General features: G+C 40.0%; 2 protein-coding genes across 3 annotated transcripts in view; one reads left to right on the top strand and one right to left on the bottom strand.

The window, feature by feature from the left end:
- The window catches only part of RSPH14 (radial spoke head 14 homolog), an 89,370-nt gene extending 81,173 nt beyond the window's left edge, over positions 1-8,197 (top strand). Inside the window, exons 4-6 of the mRNA XM_035340435.1 lie at positions 4,952-5,177; positions 6,004-6,134; positions 6,835-8,197. Coding sequence (XP_035196326.1) covers positions 4,952-5,177; positions 6,004-6,134; positions 6,835-7,076 — 599 coding nt within the window. The 3' untranslated portion in view covers positions 7,077-8,197. The remainder of the gene's footprint in view (positions 1-4,951; positions 5,178-6,003; positions 6,135-6,834) is intronic.
- Positions 1-19,593, bottom strand: part of SLC5A1 (solute carrier family 5 member 1) — a 74,829-nt gene that overhangs the window by 31,126 nt on the left and 24,110 nt on the right. For both annotated transcript variants that reach the window (XM_035340432.1, XM_035340433.1), the window contains exons 13-15: positions 17,399-17,614; positions 16,966-17,068; positions 11,723-16,110 (exon numbers count right to left, since the gene is read on the bottom strand). In XM_035340432.1, the coding sequence (XP_035196323.1) occupies positions 15,890-16,110; positions 16,966-17,068; positions 17,399-17,614 (540 nt within the window). In that variant the 3' untranslated portion in view covers positions 11,723-15,889. The remainder of the gene's footprint in view (positions 1-11,722; positions 16,111-16,965; positions 17,069-17,398; positions 17,615-19,593) is intronic.

Below are 19,593 nucleotides of genomic sequence, written 5' to 3'. Positions count from 1 at the left end.
AATTAGTTACCACTTATTTATCAGACCAATCTCACCTATTCCTTGTTGCTGCTTGAAAGAGGTTTTTCAAGGACCCTGCTGACTTTTCAATACTTTTATAACTTTTTTTTTTTTTAATGTTTTTCACATCCCCAAATCCTCAATACTGGAAAAATTCTCAGTAGCTCCAACAAGAGCAGATCCCATAACGCTTACCACGGTTATACAGCTATTTACACAGTTACACAGCTATTGTACTTTTAGTTAGAATATGACAGACACTAGTATTGAGGTTGTGATTTTATACCTGGTATGGCCCTAGGGCTGCCATAAGATAAATGCATTTAGCTGATGCACAGATGTGAAATAGTTTGAAATAGAAATGCTTACTATTTCTAGTCAGATCCCAGTATCTGCAGTATTTTCCTCAGGTCTCTAATGCCCAAATAGCTCTTCAGTTTATTTAAACAGGAACTTTCCACCTCTCAGTCCTTGATGAGAGATGATTCTTGGCCTCCAGGCACAGGCATCCTTTGGGACACTACTGTTTATTCCTGTTTAACTTATTACTGAAAGACAGAGAATTATTGTTGAAAAGAAGAGGAAAGTATTCTGACTTTCAAAGATACCAACAGAGTTATTCTCTTTAATTGGAAGACTTGATAACGCCGATGGGGTGCAGGCAGGTAAGATTTATTTCGTTTACTGGGGTCTATCTCCTGCTCCAAATATACTGGAAAGAAATTTTTCAACTATTATCATCTTTAATGTATTCCCTGGCACAGCCTTAATGCCTGAAAGACTGCAACTCGACATGCTGAATCTTATCATTAAGTTAGCTACTACAGGATTCTCAAACTATGCTCTTGTGACTGGTGACTCAGAAGTCTTCTCAGGGAGTCTAAAGAATAAAATATTTTTTCAATTTAAACAGTAGTGAGCAAGGAGTTATTAAGGAAGGTATGCCAGGGAGGGATCTGCTGCTGTCATCTTAGCACTCAGAAAGGCAACACTAAACCAGCACTGCATTGTTCGATGTACATCATGTGTGCAAGCACCCACTAATAAACACGTTGTTACCTCTAAAACCATGCTCAACTATTGCAGTGCCAGCAAGAGAGCCGCTAGGTGTAAGAATTTTGTCAGGATCATTTGGCTACTTGCAGCTCGTGAGCTCCCACGCTGGGATTTCACAGCTGCTGTGCACTGGACGCGTTGCTGGCACACCAGGATGCAGGGCGGCGTTTTTTGCTCCAGCTGTGCCTGGCTCTGCTTTTCTTTTCATTTTCTGCCTCTTCCTATGTTGAACCATTTCAGATTCCATTTTCAGAGACCTCTGAGGAATTAACAAAACATCCATATTATATAGAATCTGTGTTTACGTACAATTTCACTATGTGGTGCTACACTGGACATCTCTCTCTGGCCATGCTTCTTATTAAAACAAAGATTTAAATGGCTTTGATTTGAAAACTGACATTTGTACTGAAAAGAATTTGTAATGTGATTTAAGTGCTGTATGTAATTGAAAAACAAAACAAAACACCACTGTTATGTGCTATAAAGGACTCCTTTGTTTTCAGCAAAATTTGATTTGTTTACTTGCCCTGCAGCCATACTGAGAGAACAGAATAAATGGCAACACCTCTTTGGGTCTATTTGAAAAAAGTCAGGAAAGGGAGAATGAGAGTGGCCAGAAGGCTATGAGGAAGAAGAGATGAGTGCTGAGATAAAAAGCAGCCCAAAGGAAGATTACAAGGTCTCAGAGAAAGAGATCAATAATGGTGTTAACAATGGAGCCGCAAATACAACTATTTGCATTTTGAAAACTTTTTTTGCCTCCTGCTTCACTGTGTCCAGAGTATCTGGAACACTCTGCATAGATAAAGCACCTCTGAAAGGACAGCATTTCAATGAAGAGTCAAGACCCTGGGATGCCAGACTAGCACATGACTACTGGAAACACCAGCTTACCTTCCCTGCCCATTGCTTGTTCTGTAGGAAGCGAGGATCTGAGACTGCTCTAATTTACAAGTAACTCTCAAACAACTCTCCACCGATTCTGTCTCCTCCCTTTTCCTTTTCACCTCCCTAGACCTTTCACCGTTGGGTTCCCTTGAGAAAACCATGACGAATTTCCACCTGGAAATTTCAGTCTCACTGTTAGGTAGTCTCTTTTTTATTATTATTATTATTTTTCTGTTGTTAATAGCCCTTCCTCTCCACCCTCTTTCTCTTTACACATTGAGACTTTTGACAAGGTCAAACAATCCATCTTAGTTTCTATATTTATATCTGGGAAGCTCCCTCCAGTAGCACAATAGCATTTTGGATAGGACAGTTCTCCAGTGCACTACAGTTTTTCCTGTAGACAGGAAAGTCGGCCTCGTTAAAAAAAGAAAAAAAAAAAAAAGAGAGAGAGAGAGAGAGAGCAATTAAAAAAAATGAAAAGAGCCCGAGTATTTATACAAAGTAAGCATCCACTAGGTACACAGGGATTTCTGACCACAGAATAAACACTGCTTAATGGCTCTGCAGAATAAAAACTTAGACAATGCTCTGTACATTATTTTGCCAGCTTATGGGAACAGAAAGACATAAATTGTCTTTGTTACATATTTGGCACTCAAGAATGCAGTGCAATAGCAAAAGCTAGCACCAAAAGAAGCCATGAAGTGCAAATGCAATGAATGAGAGATGGCTGAGTCAAAGAAAGTCAATAAACATTAAATGGAAGGAATAAACTCAAGGGCCAATGAAAGCAGGCCTGTCTAGTTGAATATATTAATTGAACATATTAGAAGATAAGTGAAAGACGCAGACACAAAGATGTGAAACCAGAATACTGAATACTTACAGGGAACATGCTGAAATAGCAGTCGAGGGAATTGGAAAAAGTCAGCCAGGAAGGCCTGTGAAAGAGGGAAGTGCAGGAAATAAAAAAATGAAATAAAAAGATGATGGGTTAAAAAAAAGCCTATTAAATATTTGAAACCAAATGGAAAAATAGTAATGGAAACCTCTCTAGGAAAGAAAAAAGTGTGTCGGCAGTATGAGAACAGTCAACAATGCTATAGCCATAGCAGAAACAGAAAGGCAATGGTTTCTTTTGACTCAAGGTGGAATGCTGACTACTCTGTGCAAGAGCTAGCATTGGCTTATGAAAAGATCTGATGAAACTTGTTGTGCGACACTGTCCCAGGACAGGTTGGTGTCATGTGAATTACAGCTACCCAAAGCTCTGGAGGAGCATGGAGTTTAAACTTCCATTCTTTGCCACTCTTATTTACATTTACATTCAGCATGTTAATTTATATGGAAAGAATTAAATTACATTAATGTCAAATTGTCCAGATGTAGTTTGGATTTGAAAATATCACAGATTATCTGGAAAGCACCTACACAGAAAATCAGTCACTGAAAGGAGGAAATGTCATCTTATAACCACCTCTAGCCCTTCTATACCTATAGGCTATAACCTGCACACCTATAATCCTTATCAGGGGAGTTAATGAGAAGTGATGCCGCCAGCTGTGCAAGCTTTGCTTCCTTCTCAGGGACCTCCCTTGGAGTCTCTTGCCAGAGCAATAGTGCAGGTTTCCTTTACCACGTCATGTATGGGGACAGTGTGAACGGCCCCTTGAGAATGTTCTACTTCTTGTACCTCCATGGAAAATAAATATACAGTTGGGTTTTTCTACTATGAAAATGCGACTCCCCTCTAGTGACACACAGAGCCACAGCTTCAGAGACAGTGGTGTTTTTTTTTTCCACTATTTTTAAAACATTGATAGCTTCAAGAGTGAATTGTCTGATTCTATTTTTCCTTATTTATCTGAATTCTCACAGGAAGTGACCTCCGAAGGTACTGCAGGTAGTAAAAGCTGTAATAGTACCAGCCCTGGGCATTTCTTTGCATTGGCATTAGAAAAATGGATCCTAATAAGTTAGTAACACAAGAAATTATTCAATGTCATCAAAACCTCAGAAATATGTACAGCAGAATAACCTCTAGATTAGGTCAAGAATCATGTTTTTCACCCGGTTGTCAAGTTGAGGGATTTCTCCAGTGCACTACAAAAGGCTATTAAGATCTCTTTCCCACTCCTCCTTTTATCTCTAACTGGGGAGATTCATTTGAAAACACCTTGATGACTCTTACCCACAAAACTTCCTTATCTAACTGCATGTGAATCACTTCAAAAGGAGACACATTTCTGTTGGCAACCAAAGAAGCAGCCTTAGCAACAAGACAGCTGGAGAATTTTGTTTTCAGAGAGTTGCTTGTGGACAGTATGTTCTGCTTTCTGCTTCCCCATGGCACTGCTCCTTCACTGTTGACTTAGTATTGTGTAAGAGACACTCACTGGTTCATAGCAAAGACATCACTTGCAGGGTAGATGATGATCATTTTACCTTTGATGCTGCTCCCTTTATGAAATAGTGCGTGTGTACTAACTGATGGAAAGCTCAAAATGTGAATTTCCCCCATAAGAGAACTACTACAAAGAAACGTGAGGAAGCTGATGGTTTCCAAAACCTTGACTTCCCCCGCAGAAGCCGTAGCGGAGAATTGTATAAAAGTATTAGCTCTAAAGGCTCACATCTCAGCTTGTCTTAGCATCTGTTGTTGTTGAGCAAGGACAGTTCTATGTGAGGTGCCTTACATCTATCTTCTTAGCAGGAATAATTCTGGGAGAAATGTTATAGTGGGGAGAACTGGAAACACAGAGCAATTTGGGGTGTTATTTGGGCTGATGTCTTTACAGAACTGTTGGGGAAGCTCACTGGGGAAGCAATGGTAAGATGGCATTCATGAACAGTCTGGTGTTGTAATAGTTTCCATGTCCCAGTCCCACATCTGTGTAAGGAAATGGGTTATATTTTGATCCTATTAAAAAATTCAAAGTACAGGCAGAAATAGAAAATGCACTCACACCTTCACCCGTGTCCCTTCTGTCTCCTCCTGCAGGGGCTGCTGACATACTGCATGCTGGTTTGATTCCCTTACTTATGTTCAAACTGAAGTCTGAGTTGGATGAGATCCAGGAGCTAATCCTAGACACACTCTCCAACTGTCTGCGTGTGGATGCTTCTGAAGCTCTATCATGTGGTGCCATTACCATCCTGAAGGAAAAGCTCACACATTCATCGGTGACCATCAGAAGCAAAGCAGCTTGGGTCCTTTTAGCAATTGGGTAAAAGAAATCTATCTATAACACTTAAACCCAAGAAAATGCTAATGAACTCCAGTCTGTTAACGTACAGTGGGTATTCCACTATACATTGAAGCTGTTGTATTTCTCAAGGAAAATAATATCAGCCTGTATGCACACACAGGTTGAAGACCTCTAAAAATCCTAACTGCTACAAATCACTCAGGAAAGCATAGGCTGATGAGAAGTCGTTCCTTCTCCTCCTATTTTTCTTCTATATTATTTGTCTTCTGGGCCATGTTAAATATTCCCCACATTTAAGAAGCTAGAAAGAAAGAGACAGAATTGACCTGAAAGAGTGATTCCTTGCAGACCCCTAATACAGCAGTTGTTTTAAATCATTTCAAGGTTCAACAAACTGGTTTCTAACTAAATTGCCATTAGGAACACCAGCACACTTCTTCCTACATCCTGTTCCTTGCTGCTGTCAATCAATCTCCAGCGTATCATAGAAAGTAAAAAGAGAAAAATCCAAACACAACCTAAAAATAGCCTAAAAAAATATTAAGCCCACATGCATAGGTTAGTATGATAATAATCGGTATTTTATCAGCAAGTAGACTTAATAGACACCAGGCATAAACAGACATCCCCTCTCTTTTCTTTGCGGCTGGGTAGTGGTGCTTGCCATCTGTCTAACAGTCAGCACATTTCGACTCCAAAGAGAACAGAGAGGAGGACCGTGTCAGCACCACCGTCATGAAACGACTGAGTGCTGCAGGGGGCCAGGCATGGGGAGAAGCTGTGGGTAGTTGCATGGTTAGCAGACACAGTTCAAGAAAGCATCTTAACCATCTTTTCTGCACAGTACCCATCCAGAGGGAAAAATCGTGGTAGGTGAAGTTATTCCTGTGCTGGTGAGCCTGTTAGAAGACACGGATCCTGAAGTCCAAGCTAGCACAACAGGAGCACTGATGTTTGCCACCGTTAAACCTCAGGGTAAGAGAAAGAAGCAGTTCTGTTGGCTACTTTCCAGAAATCCAATTTTAAGGCAACTTAATACCTGTTCTCTTTCCCTCCATATCCTCTGTTTCTAGTAGCATAAAAGCTGTGCCAGAAATTGTTAGATCAGGACATTTCATAGGCAGTTTCTCACAGCTAAAAAAGGAGTGAATATTAATAAGGCTGGTTGTTCTCTCAAGTAAGTTACAAGACACTGAAAATACTAACTGCTAAATTTTCAGTGTGATGAGTGAATAATTAGATATAAAAGACTCTTAATAACAGTAGTTGTATTCCAATCCTCCTCTGCAACTGTCCCCTCTGGCTTCCAAAGACAACACAGGCATGGATCTCAGTGTTTAAAGTGTCTTTAAAAATAGAGGAATGGAGGATATTCTTAAGGGCATCTAATCCCCCCCAAAAATAGCTTATCCTATCACTTGGTGTCTCACACCTTCTCAGATAATTTGTGGCAAATGAAATAATAATGTGCAAGGCAGATAAAGTCAACTAAGATCTTTTTTTCTTAAAAATAAAAGCTAGCTTTGGTTTTCAAGAGAAAAGCATGTCCTACCTCTTCACACTGCACAGTTGGGGTGTTCAGAGCTGTAACTGGGCAGGGAGTCAAAAGAAGAAACTCAAAATCTTGTTGATTACATGCAATAACACATTTTAAAGCCAGTTTATTTTTCCACAGGGAGATTCTCAGCCCTAGGTGCTGAAGCCATTCCACCTTTACTGAAGTTGGTTGCTGGGGAAACCAGCAAAGCCCGTCTGAGCGCAATCAAAACCCTCACCATGCTGGCTGAGCTACCGGAGGGCCGCAGGAAACTCCTAGATCATACAGACACGTTTCAGCAGTGTCTGAATGATCCCTGTGAGGCAGTGAAAAGAGCTGCCGAAATTGCCATCCGTGTCATCAAATGGAAACCTTTCTGAAGATGTGATGTTTCATAGAGATCTATTGCCCTCTGTTGTTATCTTGCTGTAAAAGTTGCATGATTATATGTGACCTTCAAAAACAAAACTCTTTCTCAGTTACTCAGAAACAGTTCCTCCTGAAAAGTCATTTCTCAACTGTTTCACATCTCTCTTATAGGTCACAAGCAGAGCAATGGAGAAAAAGGAAAGGTAGCAAGTTTAGAACTCTCCTCCAGGAGTTATTTCCTGAGATACCAAGTTTTTTCTGTCATACAAGAAACTGATCCTTCGTGTAGCCTTCGTATTCTCTCTTTTTTCTGTTTCTTTTTTAATCTCAGCCTGTCGTATACCAATCAATAACTAATTATGTTAGAAAGAAAGGTTCATAATTAACCTCTTCAGCAGTCTTGGCTGTGCTGGGAAATTGACCTAGCAAAAAGCATTTACATGAGTTTTGTTGCAAACATATGTTGAACACAGGATTAGAACCATTTAGAGCATCATCATTGAAAAAAAAAATCAATGGCAATGTCATAGAAAAGCTTCCCCTAGGGAAGTCTGAGGCTTTCCCAGCCTGAAGTATAGCCAAATTCTTTTCAGCACCATTCAAATAAATTCTGTCACTGACAAGACTTGCCAGCAATGAATCTGGTGCAGGGCCCTAGTGTCCCATGCTAAGAACGCCTCCACCCATCCCTCCCTGTGATGAGGTTTATCCATGGGATGCTCCAATGCCCCCAGCTGATAGCAGCCAGCACTGTACCTCAGTGGACCCTTCTGAGCCCCTTCTTGCTGAGTGCCTGCAGCCCCCCCCCAGCCTGAGCTCCAGCCATGGCCCATGTTCTTAACCTGCTGGGCATCTCAGCAGGCAGCCTTTCCCCCTCCATGTGCTTGGTGCCAGGCTCAGGGTCATCACGTGCAGCTATCCACGCTTACAGTAATGAGAAAATAAGCCAGCAAGGCTTTACTGAGGTAGCCCTTGGAAAGCACGGCTGGGGAACCCAGTGCCTCCAACAGAAGAGGGATCAGCCCAGTCTGAAGTTGGTTAGATTATGGAACAAACGTGCCTCTGCATTTGGCTGTTACTTGGTGTTTTGTACTTGTGTAGAGCTGTGGTCTACCCTTTGACTAAAAAAAAAAAATAAATCAACTAATATAAATGGAGGTGTTCTGCCAGAATGGAAGAATTTTGCTATTGTGGCTCATTTTGGGGTGAGAGGGAGAGTTTGAGAGGAAAGCCAATGCTAATATGGTCCAAAAGAAGTTGGACAAGACAATTTCCAGAGGTCCCTTCCAGCCCACAATGTTCTATGATGAATGGCTGTTTAAACAAAGAGATGAGATAAACAAAACAGAGAACTGAAAATTTCACTTCCCTAGTTGGACAAAAAATGTTTTTTCTCCATTTTTTCTAATGAATTTTATTCACAGAATTGAATATAACATCAAAAGTTCAAGCTGTCTGAAACAAGCGTATCCAAGAAGACATAAATTGCCTGAAGGAAATAAGGTAGTTTCTGATTTTAGAGCTGATGAGCAGATGAAACGGGAAGTTCAGCAATATTTTGTTCACTGTGTAGTCAAGGCAGGTCACTACTGATATTGTAAATTCCTCTGTCTGCAGTTGCAAGTGTGTAATTTAAGAGGCATCAAGAGAAGGCCTGCATGAAGAAGTGAAGCAAGTTTGCAGGACAATTTCTGGCCACTAGAAGCCCCCACAACAGCCGTCATGGTGCAGGTGACTCAGCTTCACAGGAAATCCCATTTATTTTCACTCAGGTATTGCTCTCACTTGGTGTTCTTCTAGACAGAAGTTACCAAGTTGTAGTTAAACAGAAGCTGCACCTTGGTTACACAGGTGTTATCTGTCAGGGCAGCTTTTTTACTGCAGAAACCCAGTATTCCACTGCAAACTGCAAAGCGTAACCTTATTCTATCCACTGCAGGCGTGATTAAAGTTAAAAGGTTTCTCTTCCATAGCTTAACCAGAAGACTTCCCTGTCCTATAAAATGTGATTTAAAAGCATTGAGTCAGTTGGATTTGTTCCCTCCGGGCAGGGTCTTGCCTTTTCAGCACACTTATGTGCACAACAGATATAAGGCACTCACGTGTAACACATATCAATGCCTGAGTGCATCCAGTTCGATAAGTGCAAGACAGAAGAATGGAAGTCTCACCTACACTTACAGAACTGCAGTAGAAAAACGCAGTAATGATCATTTTGGCTCAGTTTCAAACATCTGTCACAGCCTTTGCCCTGATAAGTCAGGTATTGCATTTCAGTGAGTTAGCAAAATAATCAGCTTGTTCAGATGTAGCAATAAGACCATCCAGACTGAACTGCTCTGACAAGAAAAAAATTAGCCGACTTGGACCTTAAGCACTGCACTCTGAACATCTGCCTGATCGTTGCTTTAGAGACAATATAAACTGTTTCCAAATCAGGTCCTAGCATGGTATCAGCGTTCTTGTCTTACACACATGCACCGTACAAAAATGGAGCAAAGCCTTAACTGAGCTTTGAAGTACTGACGCTAGCATATTTCTCAATCTCCCTGTTAAAACAGCACCTGTAAGATGTAAGATAAGATCAGAGCCCTGAGACAGTAGTGGGGAAATCAAAGCAATCAGGAAAAAGTCCTTGAAAATTTTTTTACAAATAGAGAAGACAATGGTGAAAAACTGAAAGAGCCAAGTTGACCCAAAATATATTTGAAAGAGAAAAGGAAAAAAAAAACACTCAGCGGCATGAACAGAAATTATAGGGCTAAAAGAATTAAGTAGAAAATACACAGAACAATCCCATATTTTTTAGGTTTGGAATTCTCAGTATTTTATCCTCCATTGTTAAACTAACTTTGATTCTCTAATTTAGCATATAATCACTTAATGAATTTTCATACCTAAAAAGAAAATAAAGTCCTTATGGTGAAGTATTTGCTTTCTCTTCTGAGATACACAAAGTCTTGAAACAAAGGAGAACAAGATGTATGAATTATACTAATGCTGATTTATAGGTTAACCCAAGATATCCTCTGACCCTAGCAATATTTTGATTTCTGTCAGATATCACTTAATTGTTGAGTACCACATTGCCCTTAAGACAGTGAACAAAATGAAAAACACATCCTAGAATGCTAGTGCTGACATTCCAATAAAATGAAGAGACCCCCTGTAATAGCACGTCCAGGGGCCGGAACAGGTAGGGTTATATGCCCTAGGAACTTCGCCAACAAGACAATGACGTTGATACTACGTGTTTCTAAATGGACAGCCTGGAGAACTGAGAGTGTTCTATGAGCATTCTCTCCTTTCTCAAATGAGGACATGCTTTCCATCCTGCACTCCATGATTCTACATCATAGAATTAGCCCTAGACACATGCTTATGTCAACACACAGCTGAGGAATAGCACCAGTTCTGAAATACAGTGCGTACAGGGAGTGCCAGGGCTGTCCACGGCTATCTTCCCACTTTGGAATGAGAGACAGAGCCCTCAATGTTTGAGGCTGGGCAATTAGTTAGCACTCTAGGTGTCAGTAAAACAATCAGGTGGATCAAAGAAAGACAGCAGAATGACTGACAAGTGCTTCCCCTTGGACTGACTTAGCTTCCAGTTAATTATACTCAGTAATAATTCTGCAATAGACTTCATCACAAAAATGCTAAATATCCTTTTGTATTGCTTCATACATGCTTAAATTAACATATTAGTTAATATGCCTAGGATCTGGCACTATCACCTACTCTAATTAAATTGTTTCAAAAGAAATGCTGTGTATAGAGCAACTCTGTCTTTAGCACTACATGCTCTACTAACAGCGCTCTACACTATGACAACATCAGCACCTCAGCAGATTTTAACATCAATGGAAAACAATTAGTCTTTTAGGCTCAAAGCCAACAACGATTAAGGTCCCGATAAAATTAATGTGGTCCTGGCTCAATACTGGAATTAATTCACTTACGTCCTACACAGATCAAGTTTTCAAGTCAGCAGCCCAACAATTCTGTGATACCAGGAGGAGAACATGGGAGTTCCCAGGAGTTCATGGGAAGTGAGACCCTCGTATATGCCAGCCTGGCATGCAACATTCCTCACAGGTACAGCTCATTTTGAATGCAAACTTTAACATCATTTTTTCCCTATAAATTTCCAGAAACTTAAGAATATCATACTTTCTTGCAACTACAGACTCATTTCCCTCTCCCCATTTGTTTTCAAAAGTCCAGGAGCTAGAAACCATTCTGTTCTCATATAAATCCTGCTTTGGGAAATAGCAGCTTTTAATCTCTCCATGTTCCAAAGCAGGGAGTGTTTTTGATTGCCAGAACTATATTTTGTATTAAAAAAAAAAAAAAAAAAAATCTAATTAAAAATGCATAGAAGTGAGAGATTTGTCTAAAGAGTCCAGGTAAGTGAAATTTGGCTGTTTATTACATTAAACCAGAAGGGCAGAATATGTTTTCTGTGACTACATGCAAAACTCATATGCTGAAAATTTCAAGCCCAGGATCTATTTCTGTCAAAATTTGTAAACTCAGGTGAGTGAAAAATGATTATAATAGTTTGTTTTAAATGTAACTTGAATAAACATTCCTAGTCATAAGCTCCAATACTGTAAGTAAAAATGCTACATGGAGTAAGGATGAGTTCACTTACCTGAGCTTGAAATTCTCCCAGGTACCCTAAGGAGAGCAGGGGAGCTGCTCCAGCTGCTCTAGCCCTAAGCACTGCCAGGTGAGGAGAGGGCAGGTGTAGTAACTTCAGGGAAACTGCTCTTGTGCAGCTGGCTAGGGTAACTGACAACAAAACGTAGTGATCCTCAGCAGAAAAAATAAGCCAACCTGCTTTATTAATAATAAGGGTAATAACCTGGGCACTACTGCTCATTATACTGTCTTTCATCGGAACAATGAGATGTCGGAGTGAGTCAAGTTTTACTCCACCCTTTAAGTTCTCTAGAACAGACACTACACACTCCATTAAAAATGCTTTGAATCACCAAGAGTTGTTTGTTGGTCTGGAGTTGCTCATCTTGGCGATGTATCGCCCTCTGTTGTTACACCTGTGATGCTGCAATTCAGGTTAAACAAGGGAAGCTGAAGCGGCTGCTCTCTTCCCTCGCTTTTTTGCTGCCTCACAGTAACTGCACATGCAGAGCACCTGCAGAGACCTGCAGCTAGGAAGTAAGAGCGTTAAATTAAAAACAAACAAACAAAGAACCACAGCAACCCTCCTTCAGAAGAACTTACCTGTGACCCCACAACCTTTCAGTCACCCTTCTCTCTGCAGCGTGACCCCAGGAATATCGGTTTGTAATGCTCCTCCAATCCAGTCCTTCAAACAAATGAACTCAAGTTCTTCAAAGACAATAACCAAGGCTCTATAGCATTTCTCTGAATGTCAGCCAACACTAGTGATAACACGTGTTTATCATTTCTCTTTGCTCCCCATTCTGTGTCAGTTTTACTTCACATGAACATTCCTAATTTTACCAGTGGAGAAAGTGACCCAAGCAGGAGTCAAGCCAATTCACAGTCGCAGCTGCTGATGTTACTGAGCTCACCACAGTCACTTGCTCCTAAAGAACTCAGCCTTGGGCTAGGCCTTAATTCACCATGGGCATTTTGGTCAAAACCAGGCGGTGATTACTGCACATCTGTTCCAAATTAAGCTACAGACCTCCCCTCCCCCAGTGACTTGCACGTTGGTGCATGAGCTTTTCCCTTAACAAAACAGGAATAAGACCAAGTTCTGAGTTCTGAGAGCAGAGTGTTCTTGTAACCAAAGTAATTAACATTTGCAAGGTACTTGGATACATTTGTTGAGTGGTACAGAAAATGAAAATATAACTGAAGAGTGGTTACCCTTTCCAGGATTTGGCTTGGAAATAAATGATCTAGTCATTCTAAAATTAAAGATCTGATTTGTTTGGAATGTGTTCTTTACATAGCAGTGTTGCAATTGGCTTACAGTGCTACTATGTGATTTTTTTAAATTGTATTTTAATTTCTTTTGTACCATTCCTTTAAAACAATACTTTATTATCTAACGAAAAGCCATTAAAATAAGCTGTAACCCTATATCTAATTAGCTGACAGTGTAAGCCAGATGTCTCAGGGTCACCCAAAACAGAGTTGTATTGTGCTGATTTTTTTTTTTTTCATTTACATTTTACTATAAGCCAGGGCTACATCTGGAGTCTCTCCATTAACTATAAGTACTTCAAAATTTACAGTCAAACATGGAACAAGTATACACTTACTATTTGCATTTCTAAAGCATGAGAAGGCCCAGGACTGTGTAAGCTACTTTTTGGGTTTTGTCTGAGAGTACCCCACAGCAACAGCTACAACACAGACACAGTTCCACTGAGAACTGAAGTCACTTTCTTCCTTAAAATCACGAAGCTGTTCTTGAATGCAATACCCACCAACCTGAGGTGGCATGTAACTGTTAATATAAAGGTAAAAGGTTATATCAGCTGTCCACAGGAAAACTGCCCTGTATTGTGCAATTCTACAAAATTAGAGGACTACCCTAAAGAGTAGTCAAACTCCACATAACTTTTTGAACCCTGGCCTTTAACAATATCCAGTTTTCAGATCTGAACCAAGCAGGTTGTTGAGGATGTACAATGAATGTCCATATTAAAATTAATTTTTCAAAATACTTCAACCCTGGAAAGAAAATGAAGTGATAGTGACCAATTAACAAGAAGGTCATCTAAAGACTATTCAGCCTCCTAGGATATCACTTGTGCTGTTTGTCTTTATCCAAATGGCCACGTAATTTCACCATGTTTTCTTTTTGTAACAGTGCATGACAAAGAGGGATCTGGGCAATCCTCTTCTGGAAGTTTTCTTTGCTGTCCATTACTATTACCCAGAGCCAAAACCTAGACACCAAATTAAGTTTCTCTATCTTCCATTACATTATATAAAAATCCCATCATTTTGTGGACACCAAATGCTTCAAAACATACAAATACTTTAATACATACAAGTCTTCATAATCCATTAAATATAATTAATTCCATGGTCTTTAAAATACTAATATTACTGTATTAACTGTAAGATGAAAGGTTTGCAGTGCTATTTATACAGCGATGATTTAATCTGGCCTATGCAAACCCTTTCTATATACTGCAGACATTATACACTGAAGAGCAGCAGATCATTTGATTTTAGACCCAAATGAAGAAAAGACACTGTCAGAAGATTACAAAGTGAGAGTGATTAAAGCTGCAGGAGTTAGCAGCGATGTGGTGCAGCATGGACAGAGATGATCTTGGCTTCCTATTTAGGATGCATCAGACTTGCAATAGGTGCATCTGCTATAGAATGCTGTGGGAAGACGCATCACACTGAGATGCTTTGCAACAATGCAGCAATGTGCAATAGCAAGAAGGAATTATGCTGTAGCTTGACTACAGCAACTGATGTCTTCTTTTTGCACTTGATTTCCCAAGAAGCTGAATTAGATGATAAGATCTATTGCTTTTTGCCTTGAAGAGTTGCATCTGTCTTCTGTTTCTCCAGCTGGTTTCAAACTTACCAATTGGAGACAATCAGACTGATTTGGCTGTGGTCCCACAGCTATGACTGTTCTCCTTCATGAACTGTTAGCTCATATTGTCCTACTGAAGTTTCATACAGCATGAATTTCTCATTGAAGTCTTCAGAAGAAAGATTCACAGTTTTTCAGAGAAATAGTACAAAGCTCTCAAATGCACTGGAAAGCAAAATGCAAAACCAGCATTCTGATGCTTTGAGCTTTTAACAATGTTTTTGGATTGTTTTGTAGTACAGTTCATAGAGAGGCAATACATTCACACCATCTCCAGGATCAAGAGGTCCTAATAACTGTCGGGAGAGATCAACTTTGACATACCAAGACAGGAATCAATCAGTAATAAATAAATAAATATATACACACATACATATATTTTAATATATAATATATATGTGCATATATATAATGTGCTGTATGTATATATAATATATGCATTTTGTATAAAAAAAGCTTCACATTCAAGTACAGTTACATATTAAAATATACAAGAGGGGGACCTTTTGAAGTTAACCTTAAACAAAGAATCTATCTTAAGTAGAATTCTTATTAGGATCATTGAATTAAGTTTTGCCTAATTTCCAAAGGCAATCAGTTCAGATAGTTAGTGTTCCACTCATTACTGAGAAACACAACATGATGACAAATATTATAGAACGTGAAAGTGGAAAAAAGCGATAATGGAAAGTTAGATATAGTGTCAAATATATCAGTATATACATAAATCCTTTACTTAAGATATTCTGTACTTGGAGCAAATAAAAGTGATTTTTTAGCTTGAACCCATACAGTCCCTCAGTTGTTTGTTTGTCTTAGTAATCAAATTATTGTAGGAAAAAAAAATGCATGATCAGAAGAGAAATGGTTAAAAATTATAGTATCAAAGATAAAAGATAGTTCAGATAGTTCACAAACCCTGATATATGGCTCATGAAATACAGTTCAAGCAACCTTGTTCTGCACCTAAAATATGAAATGTATCATGAGAAGAGAGAATATTGGATGGAAATTCTGAATATTGGATGGAATTCTGAACTTGGAATGATTCAGTTTCTAAGTGGAAATTCTCTCTCTTGAAATCTCAGTAGTCTTGATCTTTAGATTGTTGAAATTATGATCACAAAATCAGTGAGTAAATCACCCTGATTTTTACAAACTTAGACCATGAAAATACTAAATGTGTCTAACTGTAAATTTACAAGTCATTGTTTTTGCTTGACAATACAGTACAATTTCAGAACTGTAATCAGAGGTTTATGCAAAAAAGGCATGGCAAAATACAGCCACAGTCAATAGGATGATGCCATTGATATTCACAACATTTCTCCAAAGTGGCACTTCTGTTGTGTCAGTCAGTTTCTCCTTCAATGCTTCCTCTTCCTCCTTGCTGAGTTTGGGTCCTTTTTGTTGGTCTAAGCCACAGAACCAGTTGTAAGCTTTCTTTAAGCATCCTGGTTCTTCACCTGCCTCTGAAACTGGAAGGAATAACACACTGGTCATGAAACATAAGCACAGACTACTGCATGCACTAGAAGGACCTTCCTATATTTAATACAGCAGCTCTAGTTTATGGTCTTAGTTGCATGGAAACATTTTAATATAAGGCAGCAAGAATCAAGTTAATATTGTCTTTTTACAGCTCAATCAGAAAAACGTAAAAATAAAAATGTGATTTTCTAAATGGTGCAAGAGCTACAATGGGCCTTTTGTAGCATGGAGACTTGATCAGGTATTTGAGGAGCAGACCATGCTGCAAAGCTTAACCTGTTATCTCCATTTTTTCAGTACTTTCTACACTTCAAATTAAAGCCAACTAAATTAATTTTAGGATACTTATGAAAAAGAACTTGACCATGGATCTGAAAGCCTAGCAAAGAAAGCTGATGGTTTTTCCCAGATGGATGTCTGGCAATTCACTTTCATTTTTCTCCCCACCACATTTTTACACCTTCGATCCTGGCTACTATGTACTATTTCCAAATGAATTCTCTTTATTTCATTCCAGCTGCTACAAGTTGTATGCAGTTCTGCCAAGGTATACCACTTCTAACCTAAAGCATCTCCATTGTTATAGTCATAGGACTACCAACTATCTGGAGAATAAGAATTTCTCCCTTTACTTCTGATCTACGCTGAGATTGATAGATTGGTAGAAGGCACCTTACTAGCCCTTTAAATATGTGGGGTTGTGGTTTTGGTTGTTACCGGGGTTAGGGCATGTTGTTCTTTGAATACCGTGCACGTTATTGTCCCTTCAGGAATAGAATAGGGATTCTCAAATATATTGATAGCATCTACAGATACTGCAACATAAGTTATTTAGCAATTACCTGACTCCTCATCTTTTTCATCAGGTATGTCCTCCTCATCATCTGCATCAAGATCAATACGTTCCTCTTTGCTGTTCCGCAAAGACCAGCACAAGCGGTAAAGCTGCCATAAAAAAAAAAAAAAAGAAAAAAAAAAAAAAAGAGTTTACAAAGCTACAGCCTTTGTACATAGAGGCAAGTCAGTCTGGCCAGCATACAAACAAGCTATAGGACCACGGCACCCCAGATGTCTGTGAAGTCAACATCTAGGATTATTAGTAGTCACTGAAGGTCTGTGACAGATAAATGAAGACTATTTCCTAAGCTTTCTTACAAGGACTGTATGATGTGGATAGCTGAGATGCCAGGCAGTAATATACCAAGTAACAGTGCTTAAAACTAGTGATTTCACTGAGTTCCATGTCTCTAGGAGCAGAAGTGCAATAATACTCACATGTACATCGGGAATGGGCTTAGTCATGAAGGAGACTGCCAGAATAACGATGACAGAAACTCCAAAAAGAATGATTGCAAAGTAGAGGTAATGAATCCCACAGATGATGAATGGGCAGTTGGAAGGTGTCACGCAGCTGCCAGTTCCGTAGGCAAACTCTGCAATCATTCTGCTGAGTCCAACTAGCAGCCCAAACATCAGGCCCCAGAAGGCACCCTGCAGACACAGTGATAGAAGTTATCAAAATGCATAATTTCAGGCATGGAAATGAGCTCTGAGCTCTGAATAGTTGCTGGAGGAAACACGGAGGTAGAATCATAGAATCACAGAACATCCTGAGTTAGAAGGGACCCACAAGGATCATCAAGTCCAGCTCCTAGGTCCACACAAGACCACCCAAAAATCAAACCCTATGTCTGAGAGTGTTGTTCAAAGGCTTCTTGAACTCCAGCAGGCTTGGTGCCCTGACCACTTCCCTGGGAAGCCTGTTCCCGACCACCCTTTCAGTGCAATACGTTTTTCTGACACCAAGCCTGACCCTCCCCTGTCCCAGCTCCATGCTGTTCCCTCAGGTCCTGTCGCTGTCCCCAGAGAGCAGAGCTCAGCGCCTGCCCCTCATGAGGAAGCTGCAGGCCGCCATGAGGCCTCCCCTCAGCCTGCTCTGCTCTGGGCTGAGCAAACCAAGGGACCTCAGCCGCTCCTCATACCTCTTGCCCTCTAGACCCTTCACCATCTTCATAGCCTTAATACACTCTAATAGCTTTATGTCCTTCTTATATTGTGGCACCCAAAACTGCACACAATGCTCGAGGTGAGGCCGCACCAGCACAGAGCAGAGCGGGACAATTCCTTCCCTCAACCAGCTAGTAGTTCTGTGCTCAATACACCCCAGGACATGTCCCTTTTGGCTGCCAGGACACACTATTGACTTAGATTCAACTTGCTGTCAACCAAGTCCCCACATCCCTTTCCATGGGGCTGCTCTCCCGCCTCTCATCCCCCCATCTGTACGTACAGCCAGGGTTATCCTGTCCCAGGTGCAAAATCTGGCACTTGCTCTTGGTAAACTTCATGCAGCTGGCGGTTGCCCAGCCCTCTAATTTGTAAAGATCTCTCTGCAAGGCCTTTGCACCCTTGAGGAAGTCAACAGCTTCTCCCAGTTTAGTGTCACCCACAAAGCTGGTATACATTTGAGTCCTGTATTCAGGTCATTCATGAAAACATTAAAGAGAACTGGCTCTAAAATGGAGCCCTGTGGAACCCCACTAGTGTCTGGCCAGCAGCCTGATGTAACCCAATTTCCTACAACCGTCTGAGCCCAACCCAACAGCCAAGTGTTCACCCATGGCATTTTGTATCTCTCTAGCCCTATGCTGGACAGCCCTAACAAGGCTAGCAGTTTCAGGGACCAACTCAAGCATCTTAAGCTCAGACTTAGAGCCTCAAGAAAGTGAAATGGAAGTGAGTAAGGCTGATCATAAGCATCTGGTTCGTTTACGCTGCATGTCCTGCAAATAACAAACACAAAGCCAAATTCATAGCTGGAAAAAGAAATAAAAGTTCCAGTAATTTCACTGAAGTTACATTTGTTTGGCTGTGGCTTTAGCCCAAAGTATAAAAGACACATATGTCTGGGCACAAATTCAAATACAGGAAATTCTGTTTAAACAGATGATTTTTTTTTTATTGTAAGGGTGATTCAACATTGGAACAGGTTGCCTAGATAGGCTATGGAGATTCCATCCCTAAATATATTTGAAAACCTAACTGGACAGGACCCGAGCAACCTGCTCTTATTAATCTTGCACTGAGTAGGGGGTTGGACTAGTTCGTCTGTGCCTTCCAATTTCAACCATTCTGTGACTTTGTAAAGTCACATAACTAATGACAGTAACACAAACTTACAAATCACAATTTAAAAATATTCTAGTTTTAATGCCTGGTTTAAGAACAAAAAAGTTTTAATTATTCAGTGGTCAAAGTGGTCAAAGTAAGACAAGATAGTTAATCCCATTTCTAGCTAAAAGAAGAATAATTCTCAACAAGAAATACTGATATATCATATCAACTCCAATGCTGTAATTGCTTATCTTAAGCAAGGCCCCACTTCTCAAAAGCTCTGATGCTTTTCTCCCCTATTTATCCAAATCTAAAGTGCGCAGTATACACAAACCCAAACCCATGAGGATTATACT

The sequence above is a fragment of the Oxyura jamaicensis genome, chromosome 15 (assembly GCF_011077185.1).
Source record: "Oxyura jamaicensis isolate SHBP4307 breed ruddy duck chromosome 15, BPBGC_Ojam_1.0, whole genome shotgun sequence".
NCBI classification, from domain to species: Eukaryota; Metazoa; Chordata; class Aves; order Anseriformes; family Anatidae; genus Oxyura; species Oxyura jamaicensis.
The sequence above is the reverse complement of the archived record's forward strand: the minus strand, read 5'-3'. Positions and strand labels throughout refer to the sequence as shown.